We start from the raw sequence: 25,659 nt of genomic DNA on the forward strand, positions 1-25,659 counted from the left end.
ACGTCTTAGAAAATACAGGAAGGTACCAAGTCCTGCTGGCAGGCACGTTGCACAGCACCAGTTCCACAGGGAGTCTGTGGGCTCTTCAGAATCAGCAGCTGTGATGTATGGCACTCACAAAGTAAGAGTGGGAGCAGGGAGAGGGGAGGGGATGCTGAAGGGCGGGGAAACAGCTGCAGGCCACCCAGCCAGCCTCGCTTACATCCACAAAAAGTGTATTGCAGCATCTTTGGGAAAACATTTGACACTTTATAAACAGAAGCAAAACCCCAACATTATTCCAAAGAAAGTTGTCTGAAGCCAGGATTGGCTAGGGCTCCCAGGGTGGACTGCGCCTTCCATCCACTTCTGTCTCCACATGATACAAAACATCAGCCAGTGTGTGTTCTACCACAGCACCCCAGCCCATGTCGCTCATCTGTAGGAGGAATTCACACAAACAGGAGAACGAGTGATTACAAAAGCCACAGCAAGAAGTGAAGATGCTGAGGATGCAGACATTTTAACGGTACTCACAGGGTGGTAAGTGAGGTCCTTTGGAGGGTATTTGAAGGATGGTCCAAAGTTAATGGAAACCTGGGATAAGTTCAATTCAAGTAGACACGGGAAAAAATGGAAAAAGAAAACAAACGTTTCATTTGGCAGAGGATATTTAAAGGAAAACTACAGGAAGTAGGAACTGTGGTGCATACCTATACCCCCAACACTAGACAGGCTGAGGCAGGAGGATCCTGAGTTTGAGGCTAGCCTGAACTACACAGCAGACCCTGTTTCAAAATAAAACAATGTTGCTGAGATAATTAGGGTAAAATTGGAACAAGAGATATATTAACATTGTTAAAAGTGGTCAATATCCTAATGTCTATCAAGCACTAGGCAGAAATAGATTTCTCCTTGATTTCTGTTTGCAGGCTAGAAATCTTTCTTTTGATAGGAGAGGTAATGACACTAATACATGGAACTCTTCATGTGCTATTTTTTCCTCTGTAAACAAGCAATAACCATAGTCCTTTCTTCATGCAGGGTTTTTTTGTTCTTTTATTTTTGAGACAGGGTCTCACTGTATAGGCCTGGCTGTCCTGGAACTCACTGTGGAGACCAAGTTGGCCTTGAACTCAAAGAGATCAGCCTTTCTCTGCCTCCCAAATGCTGGGATGAAAGGCATGAACCACCACTCCTGGCTATATATATATTTTAAAGTACAAGCAATAGTTACCAATGGCATATGGTTACACATATGACATCATCAAACATACTACACCAGTGACTCACGAATGCATATGCTTTGTATCTTTCATATTAAACAATGACACCTGCAAAGCACGGTGAATACTAACATCTGCAAATATTTGAGACTCCAGATGTGTGTACATTTCCAGGCCTCCCAGAGGCTGTCTGGATTCCTTTCTAGAAATCATTTTCCTCTCAAATCAATGGCTCTTTCATCACAACCTGTCCACACACTTCCTTTAAGTTATATGACAGACTAAATGCAGGGTACATACCGTGCAGCTCTTGTACAGTGAGATAGCCGGAAAGTAAACGCCCTCAAAAATGTCTTTATAGGCCACACCCTGACTGACGCCATTTTTATAGAATATTATCTGAAACAAAGACCAAGGTTTTACTCCAGAATTTTAAAAAGAACAAAATAAGAAAAAAAAAACAAAACAAAACTCAATTGTAGAATACTTAATACTCCTCCAAGAATGACAATAATGTACTCATTCTAACATACATCTTATATCGTATCTTAAATTTACATGCTACTTAGACTTTTCAAGTAAATTAATATATAAATATGTATTATTTCAGTTGACTTTAGGCTTGTTTTTGAACTTCCATGCTACATATACCCAACAGTTCAATATTCCATTATTCATTATACTTTACTTGGAGGAGGGACTGAGACAGTCTCATGTAGTCCAGGCTGGCCTCTATCTAAACTCCTGCTTTACACCTCATAAGCACTGTGCTTACAGGCATGCGCACACCCCAGCTTTCATTACATTGTATTTGGAAGAAGTATAAGAAAGACTTTCTGGCAAGGGCTTTTGCTTGCCTGTTTCAGCTTTTAATTGATAAAATTTCTCCCCCTAAAACATTTAGAGCTCTAGCTTCTTTATCCCACACTTCTACCACTGACCCACGTGGTTTCTCAGCTCTTTACTTCTCCTCACTTCCCTTTCTTTTTTGATTTTTGGCTCTTGAAGTTGGCACACATGTTCCTGGGAAGGGAAGGCAGGGAGCGTTCTAGAGTACAGAGTGAGCCATCCAGCCCTGCTATCTCCAAGTGACACAGCAGGGTCTCCTCCTCTAGTTCTGGTCTCCCTCTGTACTTGGCATCTCCTTCAAGAAGAATGTCTATCTCACTGGCTTCTTTAATCTGCTGCATGGTTCCTTATCAGGTCACTGGCCTTCCAGCCCTTTCTTTAGCATCCCAGAAAGAAAATTCCAATGCTACACTAGACACAGAGAGCACAGTGACGGTGGAAGTGAGCTCACAGCTGCAGGCAGCCAAGGTTTTCAGTATCCCTCAGTGCCCTTTGGCCTCAGCTGCCTCACTCAAGATAGTCCTAGAACTCGCTCTGTAGCCCAGGCTGGCCTCGAACTCACAGAGATCCGCCTGCCTCTGCCTCCCGAGTGCTGGGACTGAAGGCGTGCGCCACCACTGCTGCCTCTTTTATCCTCCAGGAGTCTGGCTCTTCAGAGCATTATTATTCTGACTTGTTTATGACTGTGACTCACCTCACTATGGGGCGTCTGTTTTAGGCTCTTCTCTGCTTTGTCCACAAAGTCTTTTTCTTCAAAATACAAATAACTCTTGAACTTTATCAAAGCCTTGAAAATCAAGAAAGAAAAAGAAAAAAAGGGAGACTGAAGAATCAGCTACATCATCATGATGAAAACAAAGCCAGCCTCACACAAACCATGTCCTTGTGAAGTCTCTGCCACTGAGTTTTGTGAATTTTTCAATTCCTAACCAGTTTTTGTTTTGTTTGTCAACAGAGAGTCTCACTATGTAGCTCTGGCTGTCCCAGAACTCACTATGTAGACCAGGCTGGCCTTGATTCACAGAGTTCTGCCTGCTTCTGCCTCCCAAGTGCTGGGATTAAAGGCGTGTGCCACTATGCGTGGCTCCCAAGTGCTGATTTTTTTTTTTTTTTTTTCCTCCTTCAAGACAGAGTTTTTTTTGTGTGACAGTCCTGGATGTCCTGGAACTCACAGAGATCCACCTGCCTCTACCCTGAGTGCTGGGATAGAAGGTGTGTGCTATCAGCACCTGGCTCCTAAGTGCTTTGTAAAAGAGACTAGCTGGCCATGTTTGTTAAACATTTCCCAAAAAAAGCCCTTAGTAAGAGAACTATACATACACACTTAAAAAAAAATACACAAAATACCTATTTAAAAAAGTAAACTAATTGAAAAATTATGGGGAAAAAATTTCAGAGTCTACAACTTCTTATTCTATAATAACATTTCTGGGATCACTGGAAGAGATACTTGTATGATTGAATTTTCACTAAACACACCAAAGAAATTCAGTGGAGAATGCAGTTAAACAATAATTTGCTATTCCTAAGGGCAAAAATATGCTCAACCTCCCCACCATATACAAAAAGTAAGCCATCAGTGACCTAATTCGAGGCCACAGGTAACCATGGGAGGACATTTTCATGACTTGTGGGCACATCAATACTTCCTAAGTCACCGAAAGAAACATAGAAGGAAAACCTGAGAAAACAGGCTTCTTTAAAATTCTGGTTCATCAGAAGACACCGTCAGGGCTGGAGAGATGGCTCTGTGGTTAGGAGCAGGTACTGTTCTTGCAGAAACCTGAGTTTGGTTCCCAGCCCCCTGGGAGGTGGCTCACAACCACCTGTAACTCCAACACTAGTGGGATCACACTCACACATCTGACCTCTTGAGTGGTACACTCAGGTGTACACACATACACACACACACACACATACACACAATTAAAAATAGTTTAAAAAAAAAATCTCCTTTTTAAAAAAAAGGCACCATTAAAACTGAATACTGGGTTGGGGTTGGAGAAGTGGCTTGTTGGTTAAAAGCACTGGTTGCTATTCTAGAGGTCCTGAGTTCGATTCCCAGCTCTCACATGGAGGCTCTATAATGGGCTCTAACGCCCTCTTCTGGTGTGTAGATGTACATTCAGAAAAGTACCCATATACATAAATACATCTTTAAACAACAATAAAAATAATAAATCTTAAACAACAACATTGAATAGAGGGGCTAGAGAGATGGCTCAGAGGGTTGGGGATTTAGCTCAGTGGTAGAGCGCTTGCCTAGCAAGCACAAGGCCCTGGGTTCGGTCCTCAGCTTCGGTAAAAGAAAAAAAAAAAAAAAGATATGGCTCAGTAGTTAAGAGTACTTGGCTGCTTTTCCGGAGGACCTGACACTCACATGGGAGCTCAGAACAATCTGCAAGTCCAGTCCTAGGGGAATCCACTGTCCTATTCTGGACTCTGGGCACCAGGGACCCACATAGTACACATACATACAAACAGACAAAATACTCAGAAAAGTAAATAAATTTAACTTTTTTTGTTGTTTTGCTTTTTTCCAAGACAAGGTTTCTCTGTGTAGCCCTGGCTGTCCTGGAACTCAAGAGATCTGTCTACCCCTACCTCCTGAGTGTTGTGATTAAAGGCCTATGCCACCACCTCTTGGCGATTTAAAATTGTGTAAAGAGGGCTGGAAATGGCTCAGCAGTCAAGAAAAACTGGTCCTCTTGGAGAGAGGGCCCAGTCTGATTTATGATATTTACATGACAACTCTGCTTCTAGGGAATCATCCCTTCCTCAGGCACCACGCACACATGGTGCACACATATACATACACACAGGCAAAACACTCACATACATAAAAACTTTAAAAAAAAAGAGAAAACAAAAAAAGATGTGGCTTAGTGGCAAGGTGCTGGCTTAGCATGTAGAAGGCCCTGGGCTTGACTTAAATACTAAAATCCTTTAAGGAAAAAAAAAAAAAAAAAAAAAAACTTAGAAATGATTCTGTACCTGAAAAAACTTAAAATTTGTATATTTCATTAAAAATATATAAATATATATAAAAAACAAAAGTTGAACAATGACTAATAATACATTTCCAGAAGTACCTATAAGGGAAATTACAGTGATGCCCATCAATTTTCCAGCGGTACATACATAATAAAGGATAAATTGATAACATGTTAATGGTAGAATTTAGGGACTACTCAGGTAATAAATTCTTTCCATTGCATTGCTATTTCTGAAAGCATTCATATGAAAAGATGAAAACACACCCACCACAGGGTACCATCACAACAGAACTCAAGCAATAGTTAGAGGCTCTGACTGCCACGGGTTGTCCAGGCCAGGATGCGGTTGAAGGAGTACAATCTCACCTTATCTTTGTAAGTATCCGGCAGAGACTTGGCTGTCTCTGTATCTTCGGGAAGATTGATATAGAACCCTAGGACGTCCCCTTGTCCGTAGCCAGATGAGTAGTGTTTGCCAATAGACTGGTGGAACTTGGTTCCCTTTTTGCTCCGCCAAGAATAGCTGAATTTATCATAACCTAAGGGAGCCTGAAGGTTACCTGTCCCAATGAAAAGACACGTGCAATCAGGCGGTTACAGTTAACTCTGATTCTACTTTTCTTTCCACACCTCTTTAGTCCACTTTGTGAACTGCTTACCAACCATCTCTACAGTTTTCTAGGAATACCAAACAGGCTACTTCTTCAGGAATTTAATTCTAAGACCATAATCTAGTAAAACCAGTAATCATAAACCATGAGCCAGATTACCCCTTCTGTGAGACTCACACAGTGGCCCCTGCTTACCCAAGGGCTGGGACCAGCCCAGCCTGGCAGCAGTATCTGGTGGCATCTCATCCACAGTAATTTCAAAGTACCAGGCACCTTTTCGTACCCCATGCGAGGCCCGGACCATGGAGTAGCCTTTCTCTCCAATCACAGTCAGCCGGTCATCGGAGATCTTTAACTGGGGAGCTGCAGTGAAAGAGGTTCAAAGATTTAAGACATCAGAGTCCCCGAGTCCCTTACACTACACAAAGATTTTTAAAAAGGGCCTAAGAAAAAGAGCCAGGTGTGGTTACACACACCTTTGATCCCAGCACTTGGCAGGGAGAGGCAGGCGGATCTCTGTGAGTTCGAGGCCAGCCTGGTCTACAGAGTGAGTTCCAGGACAGTCAGGGTAACAGTGAGACCCTGACTCAAACACCAACAGAAAGACTGTAAAGGGAAGAGAAGAACAGCAGGAATTATGAGGTCAAGTGTTTGAAGTCATCTGTATGGTATCATCTGTAACCGCACCACCACCCAAACCAGGAAACTCAGGCAGCTACAGCGGGATCCCTGCAGTGCAGAAGTCTGAGGCCAGCGTAGGCAAACCAGTCAAAACAACAGCAACACAACCAGAGAAACCTGACAGTGACGTAAGGTGGGCAGGCAGATGTGAGAAGGCTTGTGGAGAGGGGGCTTTCCCGCCACCCCAGAAAACGAAGAACCAGCACCACGGCACTGCCTACTGCAGAAGAACGGAGCCCAAGCCTTATCGTTCTGGGAAGAGATACGACACCCAACAACTTACCCTGGCTCCAGGAGCCAGAGCATCTTCACAGGAGCCAATGATCCAATCCTACTTCTCCTCTGGTCCAACCCTAACTCAACACAATATTCTGTTGAATTAGAAATGTTACAGGGTAGTAAAGAACATACCTGCTTGTAAAACTATGACCGAGGGAAACATCATTTTACAGTAGGTCAGGGTTGTGGAATATTACATGTGTTTATGATGCATGTGTTTAACTATGGAAAGATGTGCTGCTGTTTCCCCTTGCCTGCCTAAGGCACCTGCTGGTCTAATAAAGAGCTAAGAGTCAATAGCTAGGCAGAAGAGGGATAGGCGGGGCTGGCAGGCAGAGAGTAAATAGGAGGCCAAATCTAGGCTCTAGAAGAAGGAAAGAAAGAGAAGGAAAAGAGAATGAGGCAGAAGAGAGGGTCACGCCAGGGCCAGAAAGCCAGGAGACAGCAGGAAAGTAAGACATACAGAGGAAAAGTAAAAAGCCCCGAGGCAAAATGTAGATGGACAGAAACAGGTTAAGCTCTAAGAGCTAGCTATGCATAAGATAAGGATGAGCATTCTTAACTAATAAGAAGTCTCCGGGTCATGATTTGGGAGCTGGTTGGTGGCCCAAGAGAGAGCCTGGTACAGATAAGCCTAGAAGACACTATCTTAGTCTAGTAACCAAAGTAAATTCTCATCAGTAACAGATGGAAGAGATGCACTTTGAGAACAAAGCTTACCTCCATGACATCACTGACATCACTGTCATAACTAGAATCAGAAAGTAAACCTAAGGGGGCTGTGGTGATCTGAATGAGAAGGACCCCTACAGGCTCATAAACTCACACGTTTAGTCCAAAGCAGATGAACTGTTGGGAATAATCAGTAGGTGTGTGCTTGTTGGAGGAGGTGCGTTGCTGCATGTGAGCTTTGATCAGGATGTAAAGCTCTCAGTTCCTGCTCCAGCACTATGTCTGTCTACTGCCATTATGATAATGGGCTACACCTCTAAAACTGTAAGCAAGTCCCAATTAAATGCTCTCTTTTATGAGAGTTGCCTTCTGAGCAACAGAACAGAACTAAGACAGGGTGTTCCACAAAACAACAAGCTGTCCTCTCCAAAAGCACCAAAGCCGTGGAGTCTTCAGGGAAGACCAGGGCTGCTGCAGTGCTGAGGAATCCCAGAACACAGGGCAGCAAAGTGCACAGTATCGAAACTGGACCTTTTCTTATACAGGACAGTGCAGGATGAAATGAGAAACCCCAGAAGGATCTGAAAATCAGCAGCTTTGAGACGTACATTTCTTCATTTTGTTGTTTACATACTCATTCTATGAAGATTTAAGATTTTAAAAATATAGCAGATTATTTCATGAGACAGAGCTCAATTCTGCTCCACTTGAGTATGGGAGGGACTTAATGACATTGCTTTATTTCAGACAGGATCCTGCAGCATAGCTCTGGGAGGGCCTGGTATGCATTATGTGGCCTCAAATTTGTGGCAATACTCCTGACTCAGCCTTCAGAGGACTGGAATTATGTGTCCATGCCCAGTTTAAGTAACACATTTTTGACAATGCTAAAGGCTCAGTGGTTGGCTGTATGTTGAGCATGCTCAAGGTACCTGGGGGACTCGATCCCCAGCAATCAATCTAATAAAGCTGAAGTGACCAACTAAGTTCAGAGTCTAGGGCCATACAAGGTCACAGAAGACTCCTGCTCTCTCAAATTACTCGCTTTAGGAATATTTTGGAGCACTATGAAGCTATCAAAAAGGAAAACAAGGAGCAGAAGAAATGGCTCAGTAATTAAGAGCATTCTTCCAAAGGACCTGAGTTTGATTCCCAACACCCATGTCAGGCAGCTTCACAATGGCCTGTAACTCCAGTTCCAGGGGATCCAATGACATCTTCTTGTCTCTGAGAGCACTTGCAAAATCATGGTGTACACTCAGACACACCCACACACCCAAAAAAATAAAGACAGTGGCCAGGTGGTAGTGGCCCATGCCTTTAATCCCAGCACTTGGGAAGCAGAGGCAGTGAATCTCTGTTCAAGGCCAGCCTGGGCTACAGATAGAGTTCTAGTATGGCCAGGGCTACACAGAAAAACCCTGACTCTAAAAAACAAAAACAAAACAGAAAGGAAGGAAGGGAGGGAGGGAGGGAGGGAGGGAGGGAGGGAGGGAGGGAGGGAGGGAGAGAGAAGCAAACAAAGAGGAAGAAAGCTGTGGAGAGTGCTAGTTTTGAACTGATATGGAGGAACTGCATCAGTACACTGAACAAAATGCAAAAGATAAAGGACGCTGTCCTTCGTGCATAAAAGAGACACAGAAGAATACATGTATCGGTGAAGAAGAAGTACCAGCAGCCAGGCATGATGGGTCATGTCTGTAATCTCAGCACTTGGGAAGCTGAAAGAGGAGGTCACTGCATGTGTTTGAAGCCAGCCTACATCATGCAGTGAGGCCCTGCCAGGAAAAGAAGACCAGATGGGAAAGAACTAGAGAAGGACTAGAAACAAGGGGAGGGTGGGGGAATGAAGGGGTGAGATGGGGTGTAGCCGTGAAGAGGCAGAACATAAGCACAGATTTTTACCCAAAATCACAGTAACTAGGCCAACAAAATGGCTCAACGGGGAAAGGTACTTGCTGCACAAACTTGCTGACCTCAGTTCAATCCCTGGAACCTAACTAAATATACAGGAGAACTGATTCCAGAGCCTTCCCTGACCTCCACATGTGTCCTGTGGCACAGCCATCTCTACACATCACATACATGCAACACCCCCCCGCCCCAAGACACAGGAGGACCCAATATGGTAGACCACAGCAGCAAATCAACCCAGCTGAACATCACACCGAACAAAGTAGGGAAAAACAACTTATGGAAGCTAAGAGTGTCTTGACTGTACACTAAAATCAAACAGAGCTACACATCAATACTGCAGACTAATTAACGATTCCTCACAGCAGCAGTCTCCTTTGGCGAGTCTCATTCTGTGTGTGTTGTGTGTGTGGTGCTGGGGACTGAACTCAAGGCCTCACGTACGTTGTTGTGTAAGTGCTACACTACTGAGTTACAACGCTTACCCCATTAAAACAAAACAAAACACTTTCTCACGTTCTGGCACTATAAGAAGCTCCTGGCTAATGACACTATACTTTCTAAAATTATCCTACATGGGTATTAGTGGGCCAGTAAATATACTACAGGTAATTATCTAGTCAGTCAAGTTTTCTACTGTTGGAAAAATAAGTTACAAATAGGTAAAAGGGGAAGCATCCTATGGTGTTTGGCTGGAATTCCAGGTGTTCACGTGAGCACCTTTGCTATGATCTGGATGTGGTTTGAGTTTCTACCCAACAGAGTTGATGTGCTGAAAGCTTGGTTCCTGTGTGCTTGTACTGAGATGGGGCAAATTTTACAGTTGTACTCAATGGGACTCACTAGTCCTGGGTCACTACCCTGAAAGAAGTCTAATGCAGTCTGGTGGGAGAAGATGAGCTCCTGAGAACAGGTATTGTGGAGGAACTTTGAATGCCCTAGTTAGATTCCTACTGCTGTGCTAAGTACCAAGTGGGGTGTCCAGTGTCTAGGGCTCCAAGGGTCTGGCAGTTGCACTTCCCTGGTCTGCACCTGCAGCACAAGCACCACGTCTCTTAGCATCAGATGGGCTCACTCCACACCTGCTGCTGTCCTCGGCAGTCATCCCACGGGCCTGGCACCTCCAATGTCCTGGAGCCTCCACTGCAACTGAGCTGACCCTCCCAACAGCTCTTCTACGACCCTTCCCATCTATCCCCAGGTTTCCACTGTAACTGCATGGAACCTTCACCAGTGGCTTCCCCTGGCCTGTCACAGTGCTAAGCTTCAGCTGTTCTCCATGACCCTTTCAACGCTGCCAAAACCAGTACGGTGTGGGAGACTCTTCCACATTACTAAGTTTGGCTGCCAGCTTGAAATGCAGCCTTGGCCTGCTCTGGACCAAAGCTTTTTACCTCAAGGCTGCTGGTCTTTTTCTAATCACAGTTGATTCTTCAGCCCCAGCTGACTAGAAAGTAGAGATTCTTAATACAAACTATCAACTATCCAGTCTTTGAGGGACTCTCAAACGTCTCACTAAAGCTTTACACGCCAGCTTCCACAGAACCTATTCAGCTCTGCACGCTGATGGCTTCTCCAGCCCCAAGGTCTAAATACCTCCACAGTCTTCCCCAAAGCAACAGTCGGTCTATCAGAGCAATACCTCACAATCCTGGCACTGATTTCTGTCCTAGTTAGAGTCTACTGCTGTGATAAATATCACAACCAGAAGCAACTTGGGCAGGAAGGGTTTATTTCACGGTACACTTCCACAGCACAGTCCATTAGTAAAGAGAGTCAGTGCACAAACTGAAGCAGAAACCACTGAGGAATGTTGCTTATTGGCTGGCTTTCTTTCCTTTATTTTTGGATTTCAAAGACAGGGTTTCTCTGTGTAGCCCTGGCTGTCCTCGAACTCAAGAGATCCGCCTGCCTCTGCCTCTCAAGTGCTGGGATTAAAGGCATGCACTACCACTGCCCATCAGACTGCTTTCTTATGTACCCCAGAACCACCTTCCTGGGATAGCATCACCTACAATAGGCTGAACCCTCCCACATCAATCATCACAAGAAAATGCCCTACAGATTGCCCACAGGCCAGTCTGGTGGAAGGATTTTCTCAGTTTGGGTTCCCTCTTCCCAGATTACAAAAAACCTAACCAGCACCATTTTCAAATGATCATTTAAACGTACACACCTCGATCATGTAGAGCCAACAAAACTCGTTCATACAGGCAGGCTCTGTAGAGGTCTCCAGGAATAGGTTTTCCTGCCCAGCAGTCAAGTTCAAGCTTCTCCGGGTCAGGGGCATGAGGGTCAGGCTCAGCTAGAATATACCGATAGCCATCTTTGTTAAATGGGTGTTCCAAAGGGTAGCCATGAGGGGGGAGACGCTGAGCAGAAAACAAAGGATCACTGAAAAAAAAGAAAGATTCAATGAAGAAATGGAAGCTCTCTAGTGCTCCTGTGTTCCATCCTGTAAGAAAGGCTTCTAAACCAGACGGTGTGGCCTAGGCCTTTAATCCCAGCCCTTGGGATGCAGAGGCAGGCAATCTCTGAGTTCAAGGCCAGCCTGGTCTACAGCGTGAGTTTCAGGATCACCAGGGTAAAACAGAGAAACACTGTCTCAGAAAGAAAAAAGGCCTCTGATCTGTTGTTTCTGGTGGAACACATTCAACTTTACAACAAATGCTTTCTTTAACTCTATTAAATCACCTTACCCACAACAAAAATGTCATCAAATCACTTGTAGCTTGTAGGGACTGACCACTAAGGCCTGAGGAATCTTTATACATGCACTCTGTCATCTTACAAACTGAGCAGTCATACTAAAGGAGGAAGGCAAAGAGAAACAGGGTAGATGAGAGTGGCTTCTTTTAGCACATTTATTTCATTTTCAAAAGACATTTTTATTTTATATGTATGAATGTTTTGCCTGCATGTACATCTGTCTGGTGTCCATGGAGGCCAGAAAGGGGCATCAGATTCCCCTGGAACTGTAGTTACAGACGGCTGTGAGTCACCATGTAAGTGTTAGGAACCAAATCCAGGTACCCTGCAAGACCAACAAGTGCTTGACCACAGCTGTCTCTCTCGGCCCCATTGTAGTTTTGAGACAGAGTTAGTATCCCATGTTGGCCCCCGATCTACTATGGAGCTGAGGATGCCCTGCAAACCTGATCCTCCTACTTCTACCTTCCCAGCAAAGGGTTACAGGCCTAGGCCACCAATGCTGGTATATCCAGGGCTTTGTATGTTAGGAAGAACTCTACCAACTGACTATATACATCTCCGGCCTTCTGTAGTTCATTCGGTATATAGACTGACTATACACATCTCCGGCCTTCTGTAGTTCATTCGGTATATAAATCAGGGGATAGAAACCTGGAGACAGAAAGTTTACTCTAGGCTGCCAGTCTAAATCAGAAGTGACCTGAATTTCATCACCTCAGCTTTGGACAAAGGGAAAGGGAGAGACATGAGAAAGGAGAGGCAGAAGTTGAGGAGCTAACAGTAAGTTTTATTCCGTTCCCCATCTAGCCTTCTTTCTAGGGATCTCCTAAGGGTACTTTATTCCCCAGAACAGAAGACACTGCTATTGGGCCTTTTGTTATTTCAATGCTAGGAACAACCTGGAACCTCACCCCACACATGCCAGGAAAGCCCCCTACTACTGAACTGTATCCCCAGTGCAAGGGTCTATTTCTATAGTCATGAGTTCATAGAGAAGACCTCACTTGAAGTTATTCTTACCAGGGGCTCAGAACTCAACAATAACAAACAAACCCCCATATTCTTAGCCTTAACATAATGGTTCTTTCCCTTTCAGTGGATTTGCCTGCAGCAGCTAAATGGGGTGAGGGTGGGGGTAGGTGGGATGAGGGTAGGTGGGGTGGGGGTAGGTGGGATGAGGGTAGGTGGGGTGGGGTAGGTGGGGTGTGGTAGGTGGGGTGGGTGGGCTAGTGGGGTGGGGTAGGTAGGTAGGAAGGTGGGGTGGGGTGGGGTGGTGGGGTGGGTGGGTTAGTGGGGTAGGGTAGGTGGGGTAGGTGGGGTGGGGTAGGTGGGTGGGGTAGTGGGGTAGGTGGGGTAGTGGGTAGGTAGGTGGGGTAGGTGGGTGGGGTAGTGGGGTAAGGTAGGGTTGGGGGCTCCCACCTTCGGGCCTTCTTGGTGGTCCCTGTTGTCCCTCCGTCCTGCTGTTTCCGCTTGGCCCCTCTTCCTTTCCCACTGCTTCCTGCTGCGATTCCCCCTTTGAAGAGAAGGCACATGTTTTCACAGAGCCACTGTGGAGGCACAAGGGCCTCAAAGTCCACGGCGACTACCATTCACCAATGTGCATTTGTGTAACATCACAGAGATTTATTTTTCTTGATGTAGACTGGATTTTAGCCTGGTTCTGAAAGGATCCGCTGTATCTCACAGCCAACGTCCTGGACCAGTTCTGACAGTAAGGTCACATAAATCTAATATGCCTGGTATCTGCGTTACATCTTCAACCTTTCTTCTTAAAAAAAAAAAAAAAAAAAGATTAAATAACCAATCAATCAATATATGTGGAGGTCAGAGGATAACTCTGTAGAGTTGTATCTGCACTTTACATGGGTTCCAGGGACTGACTAAAGTCACCAGGCTTACGTAGCAAGTGTCTTCGCTGGCCAAGTCCCCTCTCCAGCCCTTTCTAACAGACTGACACCAATGGTACTTCGGGGCTGTGACACAAATGCATGTGTGCTCAGACTCAAGCACCCACAGCTAAAGAAGAATGAGAACAATTGCATGGATTGTTTTCACCACTCAATACAAACATCGATGACAACGTCCTGACTGTAGGTCAGTGTCCACTCGCCTGAACTGCATATTTCATAAACACAGGAAGGCGCCATCTACTTAAAGCACTCGACTACCCAACAAGACAAAAGTACACCAAACAGAGGACAAAACAGAATACTAAAAAGGTGTTTCTCTCCAGTGTTGGAAACTTCCTCATAGTTACATGACTCGAGAACGGAGGCTTGAAATTTAGTAGGCCGTTTTTAGTTCCACATCATACACTGAAGACTGTGCCAATGGATTCAGTACATTTTATGAACCTGGTTTGTGGAATTTAGGGCAAATAAAACAATTATTTATTTTATGTTAGAACACTTAGCTATATTCAGGTCACAAGAAGTATTACCTTCTGTATTTTGTTGTAATTTTTGTCCATTTCTATCATGTCTCTCAGTTTGTTTTTCTCTTTCCAGAAAATGACCCTGAACTGCAGAAAAACACCTTTATGTAAACAACTGCAGAGAGGACTATATGGAAATCTGGGACAAGCTTGGAAATGACCAGCATTTCTGCTGCAGTAAAAAGAATAAAGACACGAAGGGCAGGTCATAGTCTGCACACACACTACCAGATTAATGCAGAATGTCCTTTTATGAACCTGGCTGATATTCATAGAGCTCATAAAAGGTTTAACGTTAAACAGTTGTGATGACGTAACTATCAATCAAAACCTGCCAAGGCCTTGGCTGCCATGGGCTGTTTGGACAGAGCAAGCTGCACTGCAGAGGCCTCTGGCTGGCCATGTCAGAATGCAGGACATGACAGCATCAAGCTTTCACCCCCCACTGAACTGACTACAGCTCCATAGTAAGTGCCGCCACACCACGTTCACAACGCTGCAAATGACGTTAGCTTCTACAAAGCTCAGCAAAGAGCACTTCAAACCACAAGATACTTAAGTCTGAGGCTGAGAGAAGACAGAGAGGATTCACCTCCCAAAGTGGCTCCACCTGTAAGAACAGAAGCGGCACTATGTATTGTCAAACATCAACAGTCAGAAAGGGAAGCATGGTGTAAGACAATAAGTACACTTGTTTTTCCGACACACCCTAGAGTGGTAACTGGACAGGATTTATAGAGTTAAGATGCTCCAATTCTAACAGACAAGTTAATGAGTGATGCCATATGTGGATGAATATCCACTAAGCTACCTCCCAGCCCCACCCCCAGTCCTCAGCAGACTAGCAGTGAAGAGAATCTCCCCTATTAATTAGAGGGATGGGGGGGTGCCACAGTGGGTGATCCATACAGAAACTCGTCATATGAATATGGTGAAATTCAGGGCAAGAAAATTAGATGGACAAAGGCAGCTTACCAAGTGACAGCTGAACTATGGAAAAGGGTGGGGGGCAAATGGATCCCCCAAATTAAGTTTATTATGACACAGACGTGAAATCTAACAACACGGAAAGTCTACAGAGACAGTACATGAGATCTGTGTCATTTCAGACATTATTAATGCTCACACACTTAGGAATGGGTGTAACTAACATATTAATAGCACTCCTCCTGAGACCAACCTGCTGTAAAGTGGCCAGAGGGCTCTCCCTGTCATCTCCCAAGTGTCTGGCCAGCTGCTGAGACCTCAGTCTGAATGCAAATGCAGCTTGGCAACCACTCGGGTCTGGGTCATCCTACGGAACCCCCAGTTCTAGGCAAGGGTTTCAAAACTCACAGATCTTCCGACAGGATATTTGAGCACCTACCATTTAGGTTCCCGCTAGCAGACACAGCACTGCTTTGCTTTTGGTTGTCATAAGCAGGACCGATGGTACTAAGATCCTAGAAGAGGAAACAGCCTAGTAAAAAAAGGCCACATGAGCAAATTAACCTGCAATTGCTCAAACAACACACAAAATCAGAGCACCGAAACGAAAGCCATGATCCTACAAAGCAAGCTTGCAAGGTCCCCAAGTTGGATGCTTCATGAATTCATGAAGGAGTGTGTGTGTGATTGTGTGTGTGTGTGTGTGTGTGTGTGTGTGTGTGTGTGAGAGATTGTGTGTGTGTGTGTGTGTGTGTAGTGGGTAAGGATGGATCCAACAACCAAGCAGGTGGAGGAGGGTGAGCCGTGCAGGCCAACGTGCTTAGACCCCTCATTCTGCTCTGCAAGAATTCGGGCAACCTGAATTTCCACTGGCCATTCTACAAAGGTGGCCACTGAGACATACCCCCAGCTCTTCAAATCTACAGTGGCAGTGGTCAGCTTCCACTGCAGCGGCTAGGAAGAGGGGGCCAAGAACAGAAAGTTCTTGAGTCTATGCCACACTGACAGAGCTCATCTCAAAAAAGGTAGCAAATCAAGCATTTTAAGGCAAGTCGGAAAGCCTTCTTAGTTGCCAATGTATCCTTTGCCATGTAACAAAAAAAATTTAAAAAAAAAAAAAAGGAAATTTATCTTTACCATAAGGTTCTAGCAACACATATTCTCCAAAATTTCTTCACCACAAAGAATATTTTTAGGAGAAAAATTCCAGGTGACAGGAAGATTAGAGAAAACTTACAAAAACTAAGCCCTAACAAGGCACAATCAGAATCAAAACTGGTTCCTGAGCGAGGCACGGTGGCTCACACACATGACCCCAGCGAGTGGAAGGCTGAGAGAGACAACTATGGGGAGTTGAAGCTAACCTGGGCTGCAGTGAGATCTGTCACAGGTAAGGGGAGTGTTTGTTCTGGGTGTCAATAACCACTCAATTGGAGTCCACCATGCTCCGGGCCTATTTTTTGTATTTTTGACAGACAGATGCAGACAATTTCGTGTGCATGAGTGTATACACGTGTGTGTTGGGAGTGAGGGGCTTGCACATAACCAAGCATCCTCTAGCAAGCGGCCTCTTGGTGTGTGGGTAAGTGCAAATGTAGGGTTAAAGGACAACTCTGCAGGGCAGCGGCGGTGGTGCACGCCTTCAATCCCAGCACTCGGGAGGCAGAGGCCAGCCTGGGCTACACACTGAGTTCTAGAATAGGCAGAGATACGCAGAGAAACCCTGTCTTGAAAAACCAAAAAAGACAAGATAAGACAAAGGGACAACTTTGCAAACTGGCTCTCTCCTTCTGCCATGGCCCCAGAGACCACTTGGGTCATCAGGTGTGAGTGGCAAGCACTTTGTACCAGCTGAGCCGGCTCACTGACGCTACCTTATTTTTTGAGACTATCTCTCACTGAACCCGAGCTTGGCATTTTGGTTGACTGGCCTGGAAGCTCCAGGATCTGCCTGTCTGCCTGTCTCTGCCCCACAGTGCTGGGCTTATGGATGCACGCTGCTAACTTCCGGCCTGTATGTGGGTACTGGGGAACTGGGGATATTAACTCAAGTTCTCCTGCTTGCACAACAAGAACTGAAGCAGGAGCCATCTCCTCAGCCTCTTGTTTTCGCAGAGAAGGCCTCACATAGCCCAGGATGGCCTAAAGCCCACGATTCTCCTGTTTGCACCTCCCTAGGGCACCCCACAACCCCAGGTTATGCAGTGCTGCTAGGCAGGCACTCTATCAACTCAGCACACCTCCAGCCCACTGTGAACCAAACTTGCTTCACTATGGGGGGTGGGGGGAGAAGAGAGGGAAGGGAGGAGAGGGAGAGAATGAAGAAGGAAGATTAATATACCTGATCCAAAAGTCCAAATTTGGGGTAATCTTCTTCTGGGTCTTTGCTTCCTGGGTCAGGGTGTTCCTTCACCAAGAACACATCTCTTTCCTTACTCTATGAGGAAACAGTATCTTGGCAATAATGAACATTTTTACTTAGCGTGCAGATGTTTAGTCACCAACTCCAAATGTCAATTCTTAATTGTACCCCAAACCCTAAGGTTCCTCTTACTAGAAAGTTACACCTCTAATCCCAGCACTCGGGAGACAGAGGCAGGAGGATCTCTGTGAGTTCGAGGCCAGCCTGGGCTACAGAGTGAGTTCCAGGACAGTCAGGACTATATACAGAGACCCTGTCTCAAAACAACAAACAACTGAACAAACATACAAATAGAGAAAGACAGAGAGAGGAAAATGAATCATGACCACAAAAATGGAAGAAGCACTCAGAGAGCCCATATCAGGCAGAGGCTCTCTTGATGAGGTCTTGCCCAGAATTCAAGAAGATGGGTTGGCCCTAGTACAGCACAGACACTAGGTAAGGTGGGACATGACTGTGACTAGCATTCTGGAGGTAGAGGAAGGTAGAGGAAGGTCAGAAGTCCAGTCCCCTGTGTCTACTGCTGAGTTCAAGGCCTGGGCTACAAGAGACCCGACACAGGAAAAACAGACAGAAAAGTCAGAGCCAGTGTTTCATAACCCTTCTCTGTCCTCTCACAGAGTGAGCGGAGTGGGCAGCTACTGCTGACTTCTCCCCAAGTGCTCTCCTTCTTCTAAAATTCATGTTCAGAACAAGACTTTTTTTTACTTAATCAAAACCCAAAAATGGTCTCCAAGCTTAGTATAAAATTACATTGCGGTTAAGAGCACTTGCTGCTTTCCAGAGGACCCAGGCTTAGTTCCCAGCATCAGTATTAGGTGACTCAAACCATCTGTCATTTTAATTTCAGGGGATCCCAGTGGTCCTTTCTGGCTTTCATGGGCACTGGAAACACGTGGTATACACACACACTCAAGCACATACACACACATATACATACAAAAGAAATAAATCTAAAGAAAACAAAACAAACCAAAAAGCTACAGACAGGGATGCAGAGCAGAAGAGCAGTTTTGGACAATGACATTCACATAAAACACTGTTACTAACTTAATTTGTGTGAAAAAAATATTAAAATTTATAACTACCTGTATCTCATTCAATTATTATCAAATTACTTGCATTCTCTCAACTGTCACATTATTTCAAACTAAATATAATTTAACTGTTAGAAATAACACTGGCATTTTGAAACTGATCACCTCTATTCAATTTTCATTTACTTACCATTGTTTTGACAATGTTATTGGGCCAAGTCATTTTTCCAGGTCTCTGTCTGGTTGTCATACACTCCCAGTATTTATCAATAAATGGTATAATATCCTATTTTTAAGAAATAAAAATCTATTAAGAATTAAAACCATTTTCAAAGTTACACACACATACACACACACACACACACACACACACACACACACCACACAAATACACAAAGTAGCCTTTTTTGTAAAAGGCAAAAGATTTATACAATCTGAAGAGAAACCAGAGTATCAAAGTAGCCATTTTTAAAGACTTCATTACAATAAAAACAAAGATCCTCCTGTAGCTTTAAGTACTTGACAAATATTCAATTGTTCAAAAACAATACACAGCCTGCAGGGTGGCTTAGTTTCACAGTCTCAGCATTTGGCTTAGGCAGGAGGTGGCTGTGAGTTTCAGGCCAGGGCAACAGAGTGAAAGTGTAAAAGTCTGTCTCAAGCAACAATAAACCACCAACCAAATATATGGATTATGGCGATTTCAAGTAAGTACATACAGAGTTTTGCTACTCGAGGCTTACAGTCCACTTGGGGATAAGTTATACTCTCTCCCCTGGCTGTCAACTGGAAGGTGACTTCTAAGTTCATTCTCCTGAGCTTCTGTATCTGTGTCCTGAGGATGTCTCAGTCTTCTCTGTAATTAAGATGGAGTTCTGCACTTTCTGAGCTTGCTTTGTGGAGTTCTATTCTCGCTCTTAATATTTAGGATTGCTGATCACTCAGAATCATAAACTAGATATCCTTAACTCATGCATCTCTTTACTTACAACCTCTGTACCCAGAGTCATAATATGAATTTAAAGATTCCACAAACTTCTCTTATAAGGCTCCTTTCCATCTACTCTGATGGTGACCCAGCTTGCCAACTCTAACTTACACAATAAAAACAATGTCTGCCCTTGATTTTCTGGCATTACATCACCACCATCTTCCAGAACCAGCACAATCAATCCTTTGGAAACTAAGCATTTACTCCATAAAAAAGGAAATCAGGGAAAGTATAAGGACAGTTTGGACTACTCTGTCATTCCGAAAACGAGTTCAGAAACACATGGGGACGTGTCAAGGTTTTGGCTGTCAAGTTGACAAAACTGTCCTGGTCAGATGAGAGACAATCAAATGTCAGAAATTCAGTGGACAATAATGCAGTTATGTATTATTGATTCTAGGGGCACAATGAAAGAAATGTGCGATTAACTCAAACACAAGAGAAAACAATAATAAAGACATGGTAAGCACAAGCTGTATGGGCCTACTGACCTGTAACACAATGGTGTTTTACAGTGTACTTTTCCTTCACAAGACTACATTCTAAAGTAATGACAGAAATTACAGGACAGCAGTGTTATCTTGGTGGCCCCCATTCTGTCCATCTTTGCCTGCTGCCCATAATGGCCCTCATCTGGCCAGTTAGCAATTTTTCCCTGCAGGGACAAGGATGAGGTCAGAAACCAGGCAGTCAGCTCTGTGTTCTTTCTAGGGAAAGAAGCAGGGAGGCTGAAGCAGAAGACTGAGTTTGAAGACGCCAAGTTCCAGGCCAGCCAAGGCTATATAGAGACTGGTTTACACCAGACTTGATTATGGGATAGATGACTTGCTTGCTTCCAAAAAGCCAACCAAATTTATTTAAGGATTCATAATACTAACAGCTAACCTACTAAGGAACTGGTAAATTATCATTTCCACATATGGAAAAAATAGGGTAAGTACTAGATGATTTACCATAAAAGTGGAGGAGACTAGAGTGGTTAAAGAGGGTATCTAGAAGTTTCACCTGATTCTTTAGCATACTGCAATTACGTTAATTCTTACTATACCTTATCTTTGGAGAACATGGTTTTCGGATGCTCATCCTGTGTCCGGGACTGCCATGTTAGATTTGCCAAAGCACTAAGGCACATTTCTTTTAAATCTATCAAAAAACAAAAGGAAAAGATGTGTCTGTAATACTGGATTTTTGTCAACAAGAGCATATTCAACACAGTAGATGTGATGGTTTCAACTTGGCACAATCTAGACCACTTGAGTCTCAGTGGGGGATTATCTACATCAGGCTGGCCTGTGGCCATGTCTGTGGGGGATTATCTCGATTCTGGGGCGTTCAGAAGGCTTGCCCACTACAGGTAGTACTGTTTCCTGGGCAGGGAATCCTGGACTGTACAGGAGAAAAGCAAGCACAGCTTAAACACACTGTTCTGTCTCTAATTATGAAGTCAATGTGGCCAGCTCCCTCAAAGGCCAGCTGCTGCGACCACAGTCATGGACTGTGACCCGGAACTGTGAGCCCCCAAACCTCTTCCCTTACCTTGCTTTTGCCAGAGTATTTTTATCGCATCAACAGGTAGAGAAACCAAGACAGTGGTCTACAAAATAGTAATGGGGCAGCCAAAAGCAACAATTTTGAATAAATTTGAAATGGGCAACTGTAATTATTCAGAGGGAGATACCAAGTTAATCCCAACCAGTTCTTAAAAAGGTATCCTAAGTGTGCTAACCTGGATCCCTTTTGTTTTCCAAGGGACAATCTTTTAAAATACTCCAGAGTTATTCTTACTTGCTTGCTTCCGGAGGAAGTAGGTATTCCCACTGTGATGGCACACATTGCAATGAAAACTGTAGTTGGTCATAAAAGGCAGACATGATCTGTGGGGAGCCAGATTACACAGAATTAGTGAACCAATCAACACCTTTCCATGACTTCACTCGTTCTTCCTTGAAAAAGTTTATTTATTATTATTATTGTGGTCGTCATGCGTATACACGGGACACGTATGAGCACACTTGCCAAGGTGCACATGTGGGAGTTGGAAGCCTGTGGCGCCAACCCTGTGACTCAGTTCTCTCCTGCCATCTTCATACGGGTTCCAGGATCAAACTCAGGTTGCCAGGCTTGCTTGGGAAGTGTGTATCCACTGAGCTATCTCACCAGTCCACTCTGGCTTTTTCTGAGACAGGGTCCTGGTCTAGAATCAGCTGCAGCCCATACTGATTGAATTTGTGATCTTCCTTCCTTAGCCTCCTAAGTACTTGAACTATAGGTATGCACCACCAGCTCCACTCAATATACATTATTTTCCCTTCTAAGGACTTGTGGTGTCACCCTAGCTAGCCTGATACTCAAAATGCAGCCCTGCCTGACCTCAAAATTTAACCACAAAGACTGACTCAAAGACAGGGGGATTTCTGTAACTTTTTTTTTAACGTGAAACTTTTTTTTAATGCTTTATTTTTATTTTGTGTACAATGGTGTTTTGCTGCATGTATATGTGATGGTTTCCAATCCCCTGCAACTGGAGTTACAGACAGTTGTGAACTGCCATATGGGTGCCGGGAATTGAACCGGGGTCCTAGGAAAGAGCAGTCAGTGCTCTTAACCACTGAGCTATCTCTCCAGCCCCAGATTTTTGCAATTTTAAGGCCAACCTGATCTACAAAGGGTGTTCCAGGCCAGCCAGGGCTACACAGTTAGACAACCATCAACTTAATAGTTATTCACAACGTAGTAAAAAAGGCTCACTTATTAGCTACTGAGCTACTCCATAGAAAAGGAGACCTTTCTCTCTGGATCATGTGATTTTCTGAATTCTCTGAATCTTATCCATATTCTCCAGAATAGGTACATGTCTAGACACATATATATATATATTTTTTTTTTGGTCTGAGAAAAATATAAGATACCATGGGATAGACTGTAAGCAATCAGAAAGGAAACAAAGTATGCTTTAGGCAAAGCACTCACTGAGTTTCTCAATGTTCTTGAGAAATCAAAAGTTCCTTTCTGACGGTGGTAACCCATCCAGGGTTCTGCACACAGCAGGCCAGTACACCACTGAACCGTATGTCACACCTAATACCAAACCCAAACTACACAAGACTTAAAATGTACAGTCTCAAATCTAATTACATAATCTCTTCTAATGGTATAGTCTTATTTCCAATCATTGTACGTTTAAAAGCAAGGACAACACTCCCAGTCTACCTAATAGGCCTCTGCTTTCAATACTTAAAATACACTAATGGATAACAATTCTTCAGTCAGCACACCGGTCACTAAACAGGGGTTAGGGTGAGCACAAAATACTGCCCGCTGATTATGTCTACAAACTGAATCAACTGCTGAATATGTTGAAGAAACATTTTCCCTTGGTGTTGTTTTTAAAAATGCTTTTTATTTTTGAGATTATATGATTATATAATTTCCCTTTTTTTTTCATTCCCATGACCCCTCTCTTCTAATTTTTTTTTTTATTACAATTATGGGTTGTTTTTTTTTTTTTTTTTTTTTTTTTTTTTTTTGCCTGCTTGTATATCTGTGCAAAAGCCAGAAGGTAGTGGATCCCAGGGAACTGAAGTTCCCTGACCCCTGTGAGCTGCCACTCGAATGCTGGGAATCAAACCCCATCCTTTGGAAGAGCAGTCAGTACTCTTAACTGCTGAGCCGCCTCTCCAGCCCCATGTTGAAATTTTACCCAGCGCTCTCCATAAGACTATGAAGTGTACTCACGAGGTGTCTATTCCGAAGGTGTCAGCTGTAAACCATTTTGTACATATTCCACATTGCAACTCCACCTCTCCCAACTGTCGACCATTCTCTTCATCCACAGAGCCCGCCTGGGTATCCATCACTTCTGAAGTATCGCCAGCACCTTCCTGCGGGGGCGGGGACAGTAAGAGAATCAAATGGGTTGACTGACTACATTTTTTAAATTAGGTTACAAAATTTAAAACAAAAATCTAGTTTGCCTTTCAAAGGCCTAAGAATACCTACTAGAGTATCTTTTCCATTAGAAGATTCTGTCTCCAGACCACTTACATCCACCAAGTTTGCATCCCTACAAAGAAAGGAAGAAGTTTCGAGATAACAAAACCCGTTGAACCAAATACTGACGGAGTTCCCAGTCTAAGTCTGTCCTGGACTGGATGCCCTGGGAAACAGTCCGAATTAGAAGGGTCGCAGTCAAGACTGCGAAGCCCAATTGGTCATTACTGACATGTGTACATGGATGGCATAGAGTTGGTCCTGGGGGAAGAGTCACAGAGATCGGGGTTTCCTAGTGCTTTCAGAAGGACTGTGACTTCTTCCATACCGGTAACGACCGGGGGGGGGGGGGGTTTCCTTCCTGGGCTATTTCAGGAACTAGTAATTAGAGGAGTGACCAGCTAGGTCACTAAGGGGTGCAAAGGCGGGAGAGAGGAAAACATGCTTGGCTCACACTGGTACTGATGGAAATGAGGTCTGAGGTGTAGTTAGAGCCAACCTGCCGAGCAGCCCGCAGGGTTGCAGAGGGTACCGGGTAGACCGAGCCGTTGGCCGCAGGGCCGGGGTCCAGGGGGCCGCCCCGGAGCGGCGCGAGCCGCGGGACTCCACGAGGGGCGGGCCCTGCCTCCCGCGCTCCCTGGGCTGCGGATGCCTTACCCACTTTCAGCCTCTCCAGAGCTGGGCTCCGCTCCCGGGGCAGCAGACGGCCCCTCTCCGGCCCCGGCGGCCACCGGCTCCGTCTCTCCTTCTTCCGCCGTTGTGGCACTTGCAGCCGCTCCGGCACCAGGACCGGAGCCCACTCCAGGGCCAGGACCCGCTCCAGTCGCCGCCATTGCTGCCACTTCGCCGGCTCTCGCGAGAATAGCCTCTGTTCCGTGAGTTGCCGCCTCGCGCCGCTTCTTAAAGTGGGAAAGACATATCGCCGGTCCCACCGCTGGCTTGTGAATCACGCACTTGGAGCAGCCCGCTTTAAGGCCATAAAAAGCAGAGCGGGACACGGAGAGCCAATGTTTGGGGAGGCGAGCCCTCGCACGAGGTCTCACATTTGCTTTCCTCTAGGATTTACGTTATTAAAAAACCAAACAACAACCAAGATCCCGCTCATTTTCGTGGCTAAGAGTGGGAGCGACCGCGCATATGAGGATTTGAGCGCGTCGCCTTTACGCCGTTTTGTGCAGAGCGAACGTTCCTAATGAAACGTCTGAAACTTCCAGGAAAAACCAGCACTCGCTGGCTCACACCTGTTGTAAGCCGCTGTCCTCTTCCTAGTTCGCCACTCAGAGCCCGTTTCCAGATGGCTTTTGGAGAGACTATAGGTTCCGGAGCCCGAGGTAGGAGAGGGTGCAGAGGATGCGAGTGAACATCCCTCCGGCCGGAGGAGGCTGGAAGAACCGTGCGCGCTAGGAGCTGCAAGCGGCTTGTTCCAGAAGGAGAAGGAAGCCCCGGGCAGAGTCGGCTACCCGAGAACTGAGTTGAGACGGGTTTGGTGCCTAGCGAAACGAGAGCAGAAACTGAAGACAGAAGGTGGATGTTAGCGGGTAGTTGAAACCCTGGAGTGAGCGGAAGGGAGCCTGTGGTCTCCAAACTCTTAGGAGGTAGACTGTAGACGGTAACAGTCTCAGGCGCTCTCCCTCTCCCTCGCCCTCTCCCTCTCTCTTCTCTCCTCTCTCCCTCTCTCCTCTCTCCTCTCTCCTTCCCCCCACCCCTCAGGTGCGAGGACAACTTGCGGGAAAATATTTTCCTTCCACCGTATGGGTTCTAGGGGATCCAAGTGCCCTTACCCACTGAGCCATCTCACTGACCCTACATTAGCCTTTTTTTTTTTTTTTTAAAGATTTATTTATTTATTTATTTATTTATTGTCTATACAGAAGAGGGTGCCAGATCTCATTACATACAGATGGTTGTGAGCCACCATATGGTTGCTGGGAATTGAACT

General features: G+C 45.0%; 1 protein-coding gene across 1 annotated transcript; it reads right to left on the reverse strand.

The window, feature by feature from the left end:
- Nucleotides 1–241: 241 nt before the first annotated feature.
- On the reverse strand, nucleotides 242–24,564 carry Ash2l (ASH2 like, histone lysine methyltransferase complex subunit). Its single transcript, XM_036166660.1, has 17 exons — nucleotides 24,378–24,564; nucleotides 23,730–23,793; nucleotides 23,466–23,611; nucleotides 21,516–21,604; nucleotides 20,779–20,873; nucleotides 18,930–19,025; nucleotides 17,622–17,717; nucleotides 15,720–15,795; nucleotides 14,946–14,963; nucleotides 13,339–13,432; nucleotides 11,384–11,601; nucleotides 5,857–6,024; nucleotides 5,417–5,610; nucleotides 2,749–2,841; nucleotides 1,506–1,604; nucleotides 517–576; nucleotides 242–418 (listed from the first exon to the last, which is right to left on the reverse strand). Exons 1-17 carry the CDS (start codon nucleotides 24,551–24,553, stop codon nucleotides 311–313), a joined length of 1,890 nt encoding a protein of 629 aa, XP_036022553.1. The 5' UTR covers nucleotides 24,554–24,564; the 3' UTR covers nucleotides 242–310.
- Nucleotides 24,565–25,659: the final 1,095 nt, after the last annotated feature.

This window comes from Onychomys torridus, chromosome 17 (genome assembly GCF_903995425.1).
Source record: "Onychomys torridus chromosome 17, mOncTor1.1, whole genome shotgun sequence".
NCBI lineage: Eukaryota > Metazoa > Chordata > Mammalia > Rodentia > Cricetidae > Onychomys > Onychomys torridus.